The 13,388-nt window shown below is 42.9% G+C and overlaps 1 protein-coding gene across 1 annotated transcript; it reads left to right on the forward strand.

Moving 5' to 3' along the window:
- The first annotated feature begins 215 nt into the window (after nt 1-215).
- Nucleotides 216-1,148, forward strand: LOC126513572 (beta-1,3-galactosyltransferase 5-like). The gene has a single exon (XM_050162006.1). The coding sequence runs from the start codon at nt 222-224 to the stop codon at nt 1,146-1,148; it is 927 nt and encodes a 308-aa protein (XP_050017963.1). The 5' UTR covers nt 216-221.
- The last annotated feature ends 12,240 nt before the right edge of the window (nt 1,149-13,388 follow it).

Raw genomic sequence — 13,388 nt, forward strand, 5'->3', positions numbered from 1 at the left:
TGGTGGTTGCTGGCAGGAAGTGCTCCTAACCACTGAGTGGTCTCTCTAGTCCTGTGTTGGGAACTATCAAATACTTTTCTGTTAGTACCTTATAAAGTATAAATTCTAGCCCTGGTGCTAGGCTTGGAATGCCAGAACAAAGCCCTCTGATCTCGTGTGTGGGTATCTGTTCCTCCACCCTCTCACTTTGGAGACCTGGCAGTTTGTCTTTGTTCTTTCAGATGGACTTCATGAAGATGAGGCTGGTTTATGCTTTCATTCTGACAATGGGTGCTCTTTGCTTGTACTTCAGCATGGAGCCTTTTGAAGAACCGCCATTTGTTCTCAAGAAAGGTCAAGGAAAGTTCCTCCAGCTTCCAGATATAGACTGCAAGCAGAAGCCACCTTTCCTTGTGCTGTTGGTGACTTCATCCCACAAGCAGCTGGAGGCTCGCATGGCTATCCGCAAGACATGGGGTAGAGAAACAAAGGTGCAGGGGCAGCGTGTGAAGACCCTCTTCCTTCTGGGGGCCTCAGATAGCCCTGATGAGATGAATGCCACAGCCCAGGAAGGCAAGCAGCACCGTGACATCATCCAGAAGGATTTCAAGGACGTCTATTACAACTTGACCCTGAAGACATTGATGGGCATGGAATGGGTCCACCACTTTTGTCCGCAGGCAGCTTTTGTGATGAAGACAGACTCAGATGTGTTTGTAAATGTTGTTTATCTAACTGACCTGCTGCTGAAGAAAAACAAAACCTCCAGGTTCTTCACGGGCTACATAAAGTCCAATGATCTTCCCATCAGGAAAAAGTCCAGCAAGTGGTTTGTGAATAAATTCGAATATCCCCAGGACAAGTACCCACCATTTTGCTCTGGGACAGGTTATGTCTTTTCTAGTGATGTGGCCAGCAAAGTATACAATGTCTCTGAGAGTGTTCCATTCCTGAAGCTGGAGGATGTGTTTGTTGGGCTCTGCTTGGCCATGCTGAAGATCCAGCCTGAGGAACTCCATACTGAACCAACCTTTTTCCCAGATAGCTTAAGGTTCTCCGTGTGTCGTTTTCAGAAAATTGTGACCTGCCACTCTGTGACTCCCCAGGACTTACTTATTTACTGGCAGATACTGGAGAACTCTCAGGAACAGGATTGCTCTTCTGTCTGACGGGAACCTCTGGTGCAAACTTTTAATAACCTTTGTTGACACTTTGGGAAGATCTGGGATGGCCTTGCTGGGAACTTTCAGGGGTAGAGAGAGAAGGAGGAGGAGGAGGAAGACAAAGAGTGCTATTCTCAATGCCCCACATACACTAGAGTGGATGTACACACAAGCAGAGTTAAGACTTGTTTCTACTTGGCCCCCAGAGCAATAACAGATTTTGACTTTCAGGCCTTTGCCCTATGTTCTCAATGTTGAGACATGCTTTCATCTGCTCATTTCAGGGCTCAGTATACATATGAAGCCATGGATGTGATCATTCCCATTTTACAGGTTAGGAACGAGCAGCCATGGCAACTTACTTATCCAAAGACTCCCATGAAGGCGTAAGTCTAAAACAATTGTACACCAGTTTGGAATTATAATTAATAAATCATTATTTATTTAAGGGGAAAAAACTTACAGATCCTTGTCCCAGATAACAGCCCTCTGCATGATCAGGAATGAAGTCTAATAGCTGGAATCCAGATGCAGGAGAGAGAGAGTGCATGTCTGGAGCTGCTTTTTAAAGCAAAAGAGATCATGCCCACATGGGCTGGTATCTTAAAGGCTATTGGCTGAAGGGGCAAAAGGAGCTCCTTCATTTGTTTAAGTGAGTTCCAAACCCAATACAAAACAATATACAATAGGAACAGATATCAAGTGTAAGATTAGAATTACAATCAGCATAAACAATATTAAGCAAGGAACATATGCTAAATGTTTTAATAAACATTCTATCCTAAGGAGACTAAGTCTTGTATTGGAAATGGCTTGGCTAGATCATAAGAGGAAAGTAACTACAACTATCTGATTTTCAACCCTATCGAAAGCCTGAGAAGGGAGATAATATTACTTGAGCAGGCAGGAAGTACAATCAAGTAGCTTCCAGAGCAAGCAATATATGACAGAGATAACTAGCTACCTGAGCAATCACCCAAAATCTTATTTTACAACGTTGAAGCAACCAACTTTGGATATGGCCTAGCATAATTGACAGACCCTTTTCAGAGGCAGGAAAAATTTCAAAACAGTCTTATTCTGTCTGGGAAAGATTTGACCATTCTGCTTATCCATTTCCAGATATCATGTAACTTGTCAGTGGTTGAGGCATTGTCAGTCCTTGCCCAAAGGCCAGTTTTGCCAAGAAGAAAACAAGCTCCAACTGGAGTGTCTTTGATGCTCAACATTCTCTTGGTATAGATTGGTGCTGTCAGATGCAGTCATGTCTCATGTCAACAGAGCCCTAAGCTATTTAAATGCCATGTTCCACAGATCCTTGAAGTGGTTAAAGATTCCCCATCTAGATAGATTACAGTCTCTATATTTAGGATATTACATCTTATCTGTGGTTTAATTAGCTGGATTAGGTGCAATAACAGTTACCTGTAAGTAGGTGTCTCAGGCCCCATACAAAACTAACCCAGCAGGGCATAATGGTGCACGTGAACTCACATGGCCCATCTGAAATCTGATTTTAGAGCAAAATGCTGAAATATAAATAAGACTGTGTGCTCTGCAGATGTCTCTAGAGCAGTGGAATAGGCAAACACAAACATATCATTAGAAAGCTTCAGAACAGCTGGCGGAAGTGTGTCATTGTGAAGGTGGGCTTTGAGGTCTCAGATGCTCAAGCTACAACCATTGTGACACACTGGCTCCTTCTACTGCCCACAATCAAGATATAGAACTCTCACCTACCTTTCCAACATTGTGTCTGACTACATGGCATCTACCATGAAAACAATGGAGTAACATTCTCAACTGTAAGCAACCCCAATTAAATGCTTTCTTTTGTAAAAGTTGCCACGGTCATTGTGTCTCTTCACAGCAATAGAAACCCTAAGAATGCCTTCAAGCATGGCACATGGAGAAATAGGCTCCAACATGGTAATTTAGGGGATATAACAGTACATATCATGTCAGGCCTTGCCTGGTCTCATCTGAATCTGATCTCACTACATTGAATACCCCAATCCCTGGTTCAACATGTTTTTGCATCCTGTCCACTATAGCCTTTCCCCAGAAGCCCCTGCTGCTCACTTGTGAGTAGGGATCACTGGGTCTCCATTTGCTTGTACTTTCTCTGGAGAGATAGTACTCCCAGTAGTCCATGAGAGTTCCACCCTATGGATGTGCTTGATGATTTCAGAGGTAATACATTAGTCCACAAGAGTTCTACCCTTAACACATTTATGACAAGAGATTAGAGTGATGGTCTTTCTGCCACAGAAGATACAGCATAGGGGATAAGAAAATATCTGTTTGTATAACAAGAAGAATGTTTTTAGAAGGACCTGTCTTGACCAATACTTTGACCCCAGACTTTCAGAACTGCCTGATATTTAAGCTGCTACAGAAGATATTTGTTCAGGAAGCCAAAGCTAAGAAAACAAGACTAGATAATTTGGGACTAGAGGGTAGCTGCCTTTATAATGTGATACACAGAATTTTGCTATGGTTCCCTGTAATTTTCTGCCCTATTCTCTAGGACAGAGTCGGGTGAGACAGCACAGCTGTGGCTATGACATATTGCACGGCAAAACAGATTTTGTGGATGTAATTAAATTCAGGATCAGTTGACTCTGAGTCCATTAAAGGGGCATGATGCAGATGCATCTAGACTGGGAGCCTTTTGAACAGGAGATTGCTCTGGACTGCACTGAGCTTCCAGGATGGGGAAAGAGCCATGCCACAGCTGTTGATGTGTGTGTACTGGGAATGGGGGCCCTCAGCTAACATCCAGGGAGGAGATGGAGCCTCAATCCTGCAGAGCCTGCAGAGCTGAAGATGCTAGCATTTACCCAGTACCTCCTATAGCCTTGTTGTGAGAACTCCTTCAGCTAACAGCCTTTAAGATACTGGCCCACTTTGTGTGTGGTTTCATGTACTATAAGTGCAGACAAAAAGCACCCATGGCTCATTTTATCTGTTGTATGTTGTGGGATTCCCCTCTGTATGCTGTGAATTTGTTTTATTACCCTTGGTTAATAAGGATGATGTTCATCTGTGTCAGAGCAAAAGAGAGCTAGTCAGGGAACACAAAAGAGAGCTGAATGTAGCGAGAAAAAATGCAGAGTTAGGCAGACTCCACATAGCTGCCCAAAGAGAAAGATGTCAGCACTTACAAGTAGGCTACAGCCTCATGGGGATTAATAGATTAATAGAAACACATAGATTAATAGAAATGGGTTAAGATGTAAGAACTAGATAGAAATATACCTGAGCCATTGGCCAAACATTATCCTAATTAATACAGTTTTGCGTGATTGTTTGGGTCTGGGAGGCTGAGAAATGATCATGTAGTATCTCTTTGCATAGCCTTCCCCTGATGAGCATGGCAGGCTTTCTGCCTTCAGAACTGTGAGGTAGCAAGCAGGTGTTTAATGTTCACTCTAATTAGTTGCATGATATGGTGGTTAATTTTTAATGTCAACATTACACAAGCTAGAGTCATCTGAGAAGAGTGAATTTCAACTGTGGAATTGTCCCACAGCAGGAGGAAGAAGGGCAGAGTCAGAGAGAAGCCATGGCACCACTGCTGGAGACACACTACTGAAACTTTGCTGGTAGGCCATGACCTCATGGTGATACACAGATTATTGGTGATGGGTTCGTAAGATATAAGAGTTAGCCAATAATAAGCTAGAGCTAATGGGCCAAGCAGCGATTTAAATAGTATAGTTTATTTTTGATTATTTCAGGGCTGAGCAGCCGGGAACCAAAGAGTGACATTCTCCAACAAGCATCAAGTCCTCTTAAGCACTGAGCCATTTCTCTGCCCTCCTTATATATTTCTTAAAGATTTATTTTATGTGTGTCAGCATACATCTATGTGAACCACATGTGTGCACTGTCTGAAGATGCTAGGAAAGCCCAGATATCATATAACTGGATTCACAGACAGCTGTGAGCTGCCAGATGGGTGCTGGGAACTGAACATGGGTCCTCTGCAATAGCAGGCAGTGTTTTAAACACTGAGATATTACTCAAGCTCTTAATTTACTTTTGATTTCACAGAAGTCTGCAGTTGAAAGATTTTGGGCTTAAAAAACTTTCTTTTAAAAGTGATTGGACTTTACAAGTGTTGAAAAATTTAAAGCCTATGAGAGTTTTAAAGTTACACTTGTTTTATATTGTGTTATGTACAAGAGACCTTGGGGATAAATCAAAAAGAAAGACTGACTTGAGAGTGATGTATTTGTGTGTTGAGTTGACAAGGGGTCAATTGTGCTGCTGAGTTTTTTGTCAACCTGGCACAAGTTAGGTCATCTTGAAGGAACTGAGAAATTAACTCCATCAGATTTGTCTGTGGGAAAATCCTTGGGGTATTTTCTTTATTAATGATTGACATGGGAGGGTTCAGCTCACTGTGGGCAGCACCAACCCTGGAAGGTGAACATGAGTCATTTAAGAAAGCAAACTGAGCACATTTGTGAGGAGAAAGCCAGTAAGCAGCACTGATCTGTGGTCTCTGCTTCAGTTCCTGTCCCCGGTTCCCTGCCCTGATGTCCCTCAGTGATGGAGTGCGACCTGAGAGTTGTAGGCTGAAACAAACCTGAAGGAGGCAGCCATGAAAAGCTAAAATGAACAGATCACCCAAAGGAAGTTCTTCACTTCCAACCATTATCACCTGCCAGAGTAGGACTCAGACATCGATAAATTTAATAGAGGCCCGAGTCTCAGTAGTTTAACCTGAAGCAATACCTTGTTGCAGGAAGGACCACAAACTGAGATTACCTGTGCACCACCCCAAAACAGACCATCCAATGGAAATGCCTAATATTCCAACTGCTGTAGATAGGATCACCTGCCAGCACACACTCACCAGGACACCCCTACACAAATGTCAGTCAATCAGGTGTTCTAAAACTCAGAAACCTCTCACCCCCACCTGTATTACTATCAAAACCCAATTTAAACTGAGCTCAGGGCTCTCTGGTTATTCCAATACGTTGGACATGTGGAGAGACTGAGTTTGCACACTTGCATATAATAAAGGCACTTTGCTTTTACACACATGCTCATTTTCCTTGTTGGCTTTTGGGGACTTTGCAGATTTTTTGCATTACATTTGAGGGCTTGTCTGGGATCCCCTAAGCCCACTGGGACTACCACCTGTACAGCCTTCACCTGGACAGTAAGTTTTCTGTGTTTTGTTTCATGTCTTATGTCTAGGTCTCATGTCTCATGTCTTTCTGTGAGTGGGCCCAGGAAACATAAGCACCTGTAGACAATCTGCAGATGTGTGAAAAAAATCACAGGTGGGGCACCTCTAGGAGACATCCCCAGGACCCTTCTGCAGAGGTTGGTTTGCTCTGATAAGACATGCGGGTAGCATTCTTAGTTCTGCCATGAGACACGCAGGTGGTGTTCTCAGTTTTGTGGTGAGACACATGGGTAGCATTCTTAGTTCTATGGTGAAACATGCAGGTAGCATTCTCAGTTCTGTGGTGAGACATGCAGGTAGTGTTCTCAATTCTATGGTGAGACATGCAGGTAGTTGTAGAAAGGAGCTCTGGGCAGGCCTGCTTTTCATCCCACCTGGCTCCCGCTTGGCTAGCTTAGCCCCAGAAATAACAACACACAAATTGTATTAATTTAAACACTGCCTGGCCCATTAGTTTCAGCCTCTTGGCTAACTCTCACATCTTGACTAACCCATTTCTAATAATCTGTGTAGCACCACAAAGTGGTGGCTTACCAGAAAGGATTCTAGTGTACGTCCATCTTGGGCTGGAGCTTCATCATGTCTGCCCTGGACAGGAGAGGTATGGCGTCTGCCTCACTTCCTTCCAGTATTCTGTTCTGTCTACTCCACCTACCTAATTTTCTGACCTAATCAGACCAAGCAGTTTTCTTTATTGATTAACCAATAAAACAACAGGTTGACAAATCACCTTCCCACATCAGGTAGTGTTCTCAGTTCTGTGGTGAGACATATGCATAGCATTCTCAGTTCTGTGGTGAGACAGGCAGGTAGTGTTCTCAGTTCTGTTGAGAGACACATGGGTAGCATTCTAAGTTCTGTTGAGAGACACATGAGTAGCATTCTCAGTTCTGTGGTGAGGCAGGTAGTGTTCTCCATTCTGTTGAGAGACACATGGGTAGCATTCTCCATTCGGCATAGAAACATGTGTGTAGTATTCTCATTTTGATAGAGGGGTGGGTCACACCCACAAAACAGCTTGAGGTTGTCATCTTTGGTTTGATTTGGCTCCATTGTCTTTTTCACTGTCTTGTGTGTCTGTGAGTTGTGTTTTTTCATGACTTATGTGCTGACAATATGGGAAAGACTCAAATCATGACTTCTTTGACTTTGAAATTGTGATCACTTACAGGACTTTAGAGATAGGGCCATAAGCATAGGGGTATATTTTCCTAAAAGGGATAAGACAAATAACCTCTACCTACCATCTTAAACGTTTGATTAAAAGAAGTCAGCCTTCGCCCCAACTACAAGGCTGCAGGGCAGTGTGCTTGAGTGCCAACTGAGATGAAACTAGCACACAGGTTATACCATGGAAGACCCAATTAATGACGCCTCCATTCAGCAGGAAGCAGTTTGGAGAGAAAAACTGTGCCCATGTTCCCAAATATAGTTTATAAATGTTCTTTTACATTTAAAGGGGGATATGATAGAGATATGAATAATTTGCATTGATATGGGTTTTGCTTTAGTGATTTAAATTTAAGGTAAATTTTGTTATATGTATATGCATATTTCTAATCTTGATTAGGGTATTGTGATTGTGTAGTTCATTTAAAAAGGTAATGTATAATTAGGAAATATAGGTTGCTAATGGATAATTATAAATAATAGTCAAGTTTGTAGTCATTTTAGTTAGATTTTCTAGCTATATAGAGATATATTTCAGTTAGATAGGCATTCTTCGTATCTTTCAAAGACTACAGAACATGACATTTAATGTTTTAATTACTTAGAACTTTTCATGACAATGAGACACGTCTGCTCCTGGCAGCAACAATCTACTTCAAGAGGAAGATGGGCATCGAAGATGCTCCTTATGGAGTTTGATAGCCATTTGGGCAAGAGAAACTGCTCTTTCCTGGACTATTGCATAAACTAGACACAAGGAACCCACAGAGAGAGGACTCCTGAACTTGCCTAAAGGTCAGATGGTCTTTCAGGGTTCCTGATTCATAAAAGAGTCTGCGAGACATTCTTCAGGACACAGCAGAAAGTGACTGAACTATCTTTGAAATTTTCCTGCTTCATGGAAATGTCTGCTGGAAACTATGGGCCTAAAGGCTGAAGATGGATGCCCCAACGATACAGAGGAACTTTGGGTGACTGTCCAGGCAGCGAGATGTCTCTGTCATTTCTACAGTTTTCTTATTTCTTGTTTACTTAGGTAGTATTATATCCTTCTGGAGTCTATGATGGAGTTAAAAAATGGATAGTTATAGTTTTCCTTAGTTATGATAAAAGATAAAGTATATATAAATATTGTAACTATAATTCTTGCTTGATAACTGTTTTGCTATATGTAATTTTACTATGTTAACATAAAAGCCTTCTTTTTTGTTTAAACAGAAAAAGGGGAAATGATGTGGGAGTGATTTCTTTCTAATCTGTTGCTTTCATTGGTTAATTAATAAAGAAACTGCTTGGCCCTCTGATAGGGTAGAATTTAGATAGGCGGAGTAAACAACAAAATGCTGGGAGAAAGAAGCCGAGTCAGAGTCGCCATGATTCTCCCACTCCAGACAGATGCAGGTTAAGATCTTCCCTGGTATGCCACTTTGTGGGCTACACAGATTATTAGAAATGTGTTAGATCAATATGTAAGAGCTAGCCAATAAGAGGCTGGAACTAATGAGCCAGACAGTGTTTAAAAAATACAGTTTCTGTGTAATTATTTCAGGTATAAAGCTAGCCGTGTGGCCGGCTGGGGTCCAGGAACACAGCCCGCCACTCCACACAACACTTTTTAAAGTTTCTTCTTCTTTTATATCCCTTTTAGTACTTTTTTTTTTACCTGCCCCCAATCAGGAATATTAAATTCCCCTGTTTGTAGAAACCAGTAACTAAACTCTCTAAAAAATTAGGTAATAAACTACCTTACACAGAGGAAAACTGTCTTAATGAACTACTGTGCTGTCTTAGTTTTAATACCAGTGCCTTGCTTCTCTAAAAGAACTATCAATTGGCCCTTCAATACTGAATTACCAGCACCCATTTTCAATTCACCCTCATCATTAATTTCTTACCTGCTGGTCAGCCTTCTGAAAGCAATCTCTCAGGGGCTTCTCTACTTCCAAATCTCACTAATGGGCCTCCAAATGTAATTCCTGCATTACTCTCTACAGTACAGTTTGTGCTATAGTACTGTTCATGAGCTGGGCAAGGGTCTGGAGATTAGAACACACAAGAGACATGGGTCAGTCATGAGGAAATAATGTCAAATGCCATTTATTCAAGCTTAGGAAAATCTTATAATACCCAGTTGCTGCACAATGGAATTCTCCCCAGATAGGTAGAAAATTACCAAGCCCAAGATAGAATAAACAATGGCCCTATAGCTAAACACCAGAGGGGCTGAGGAAACACAGGAACAAATAGGATGTTTACCTAGACATAGAAAAAAGATGCCTGGCTGGAAACTGTCTTCAAGATGAATCCTGAGAGGAGTGGAATCATGTGGGCCCTACAACAGAGAAAGAGAAACCTGGAAATCAATAAAATAGCAACGGAAAAAAATCTTCATGATACGTTTCCATAAGCCAGAAAGACAAACTGATCAGTGAACCACCTGTTCCTCTCTACAAGGATAATAATCTGAAATTGGTCACCTGGTTTATATAGGCAAAAAGGTTTCTAGGAGATGGCCTTAGTCCTCTTGTGTAGCTATAACAGAATACCCAAGGCTGAGGCATTTATAGAGAACAGACATTTGGTTCTCATAGTTGTAAATGCCAAGGAGCCTAAGATCAAGGACTTGTCAGGCTTCTGTTCAACCAGTGACCTGAGCCTCATCAACCTGCTTTGAGCTGTTGGGCTACATGAGGTAGCAGTTGGGTCTGGGGCTATCTCTGACTGCAGGGGCAGAAGCGTCTGGCCCTCTTCCTCTCTGCCTTTTCCCCTGGATCCCGGTTTTGCTGGTTCAGTTTGTTTGGATCTCATCTTTATCCATCATTCACGAAGAAAATCCTGATTTGTAAGTTTTATCTATTAATAAATACTTGTATATTTCTTTTTTCTGAGCTAGTGTGAGATTCCTTTTATTAAGTGCCAGATCTCTTCACGTTCACAAAATAAATCATTTTTTGCCCTTGAGTTTGGAGCACATAGAGACACTTTTGCATCTGTAGTGTAGAAAGGAAGCTGCATGTATAGATTATCAATAGCCTAGCATATAGTTGATGGTGTGTTTGTTTTCATTGACCTCAATGTCCTGGTGGTAACTGGAGTAACAGAATTAAGGCACCGCTAAGTAGACTGATGTGGGAGGGTCTTCTGTTTTGTGTTGATTTCATTGGTTAATAAAGAAACTGCCTTGGCCATTTGATAGACCAGCCCTTAGGTGGGTGGAGTAGACAGAACAGAATGCTGGGAGGAAGAGGGAAGTGAGGCAATCGCCAAGCCTCTCCTCTCTGGGTCAGCCGCCATGGAGCCAGCCACTAGGTCAGACATGCTGAATCTTTCCTGGTAAGCCATCACCTCGTGGTGCTACACACATTAGTAGAAGTGGATTAATCAAGATGTGAGAGTTAACCAAGAAGAGGCTAGAGCTAATGGGCCAGGCAGTGTTTAAAAGAATACAATTTGTGTGTTGTTATTTTCGGGGCTAAGCTAGTCATGCAGAAGCTGGGTGGGACGAAAAGCAGGCCTGCTCGCCTTTTCACTACAATAGACCCAGAAGTTCAGAGAACAGGGAAGAGTGCAAGGAAGGAAAGGGAGAGAAGCACAGAGTCTCGGAATGTGGCTGTCACCACCTGAGCAGAGGGGCAAGACTGAGTCCCAGAAGGACTGACTGCCCTGTTCCAGTCCTGTCAGGTCTGAATGTATGGAGATCAGATGCCAAGGCAGGGTTTTCCTGTGGCATTAACCTGCCTTCTCAGGTTGTCCTGGTGGCGGTGACATGGGATAGCATCAGGAGGTCTGTTAGTTAGCTCTGTTTTAATTTGCCTTGCTTGGTGTTTTGTGACAGTGAAAGGAAGTACAGAGCCAGGGGTGGACAAGCTCACAGAAGCCTTTGAGCTGTGGACAACAGAGCTGCTTTTCTTTCTGTAATAAGGGTCAGAGCCTGTGGTCTGTTTTAAGGTTTCCAAGTTAATTGGCCTGGCGGGGAATGATGCCCAGCTCCTCTGAGCCCATGGAGCCTTTGCAAGCTGCAGGGAAAAAAAGAAATTGGGCTTAGGAGACCAATTGAAAGGTGGACATGGGACCTCACAAGAAGTATCTTTACAGCATGACACACCCAGGGTAGTGCAAGCTGTCTGCTTTACAGCCTTGCCTCTGGAGTTCTTCCAGGAAATTCTCCTAATAACCCTCCATATCTGCCTAGGACCCCTGGCTGCCAGTTCCCAGGTGGTTCTGTATTACATAATCAATACAGAAATGGCATCACGAGAGCTGGGGAGGGGACTCAGTCAGAACAGTGTCTGTTGTGCAAGCATGAGGACATGAGTGTGAACCCAGCATCTCCATAACACAGCTGGCTTTGAGGGCATGAGTTTGAATTCTCAGCCCTGGGGAATCATAGGCAGGAGGATCCCTGAGGCTTGCTGGCTGGACAGTCTGGCTGAATCAATGACTTGCAGGTTCAGTGAGGGACTCTGCTTCAAAAATAAGGCAGAGAGTGATGGAATAATACACCTGGCATCAACCTCTGGCTTCTACATGTGTGTGCACACATGTGCACAGGTGTCAACATGCAACATGAACATATAAAAATAAAGAAATAGCATCCCCTAACTTCTGTATACCAGATGGCATCTCCCAGCCTTCTTTGCACTAGGATTAAGATCATGTGATCATTTATAGCCAAGTAGATCACATCCCAATGTATCTTCTGGGCACAACACAGAATATGTAAGCTCATAAAGATTTTTTTCTTCATATCCTTGGTGGTGATTTCTGAGACCCTTGCTGATACATTAGAGCTTCAGTTGGACATGGTTTGCTCTCAGAGGACTATGGAATGCTGCCCACTGAGAGAGCAAAAGTCACCAGTCCCTGCACATGAGAGCCTGTGCAGTTCCTCTGTAACATCCTTACAGTCATAACAGAGCACATCTGCTTTCAGCATTGCAATTCCTCCCTTAGAACTCTTAAATACAAATAACATGACTGCTAAATATGAATGACTTCAAAGATGAACATAAATGAAAGTGGATCTACACCTGTAGCTCTGGAGAATTGTAAAGACAGGGATGACATTTGCCTCAAGGGAACTGGAGTCCTTCCTATAGTAAGGGTAATGACAGGTGGGTCCCCTCTGTGGTGATAACCTTCTGATACTCCCTCTTAGGAGCTATCTTTACAGTATTAAGTCACTCAGTTTACAACCTTCAGGATAATACCTTTGAAAACACAGTGATAAGGAAGATTTCTCCAGGCAATAAGGCAATATACTGACAATAAGCAGAGTTATACCAAGCGAGTTTAAGTCAGAGAACAGCCTCTCCTTTACGTATGCATTTGCATACCATCAGTGATTAACAGTGTGTTAGTCATTGTTCCCTTTGTGCCTCACGGTGTCTCCGATGAGGCATAAGGTTAAGATCCCTATGTTCTCAGGTAGTGGGTATGATTTCCTGTGAGCCCTTCCTTTCTTCCCTCAGATTTTCCTCCTTGGTGCCTGTTGACCAGCCAGGAGCTGTGCCATGTCACCGTGTGCCACTGACTGACTGCCCAGTGATCTCGCACTTCTGTGGATTCCCTACAATTAGTCCAAGAGCAAATCCTTCTGGCCTGTGACCCAAGACAGAAGGCAACTGGGAGCCACTGGAGCCTCTTCTGTGTTTTTCTCTGCTGAGGTGACACTGGGGGCCATGAGTCCCCAACTGTGGCATGGTCCACTTTCTGTCAGACTTATCATAAGTGAAAATGAGTCCAACTCTGTTAGGTTACAATGCCAGGCCCCATATACTTGCCAGGCCTTCATTTCAGTGTGTTCAGAAAATGTCCCAGGTTGAGTCATAGCATTGCTTGCTATCCAGGGTTTATAACTGCATTCT

This window comes from Alexandromys fortis, unplaced genomic scaffold, assembly GCF_014885135.2.
Source record: "Alexandromys fortis isolate MF-2015 unplaced genomic scaffold, M_Fortis_MF-2015_v1.1 scaffold_128, whole genome shotgun sequence".
Taxonomy (NCBI): domain Eukaryota; kingdom Metazoa; phylum Chordata; class Mammalia; order Rodentia; family Cricetidae; genus Alexandromys; species Alexandromys fortis.

Excerpts from the sequence above, each read along its gene's own strand:
- LOC126513572 (XM_050162006.1), top strand. The coding sequence starts at position 222 with ATGGACTTCATGAAGATGAGGCTGGTTTATGCTTTCATTCTGACAATG.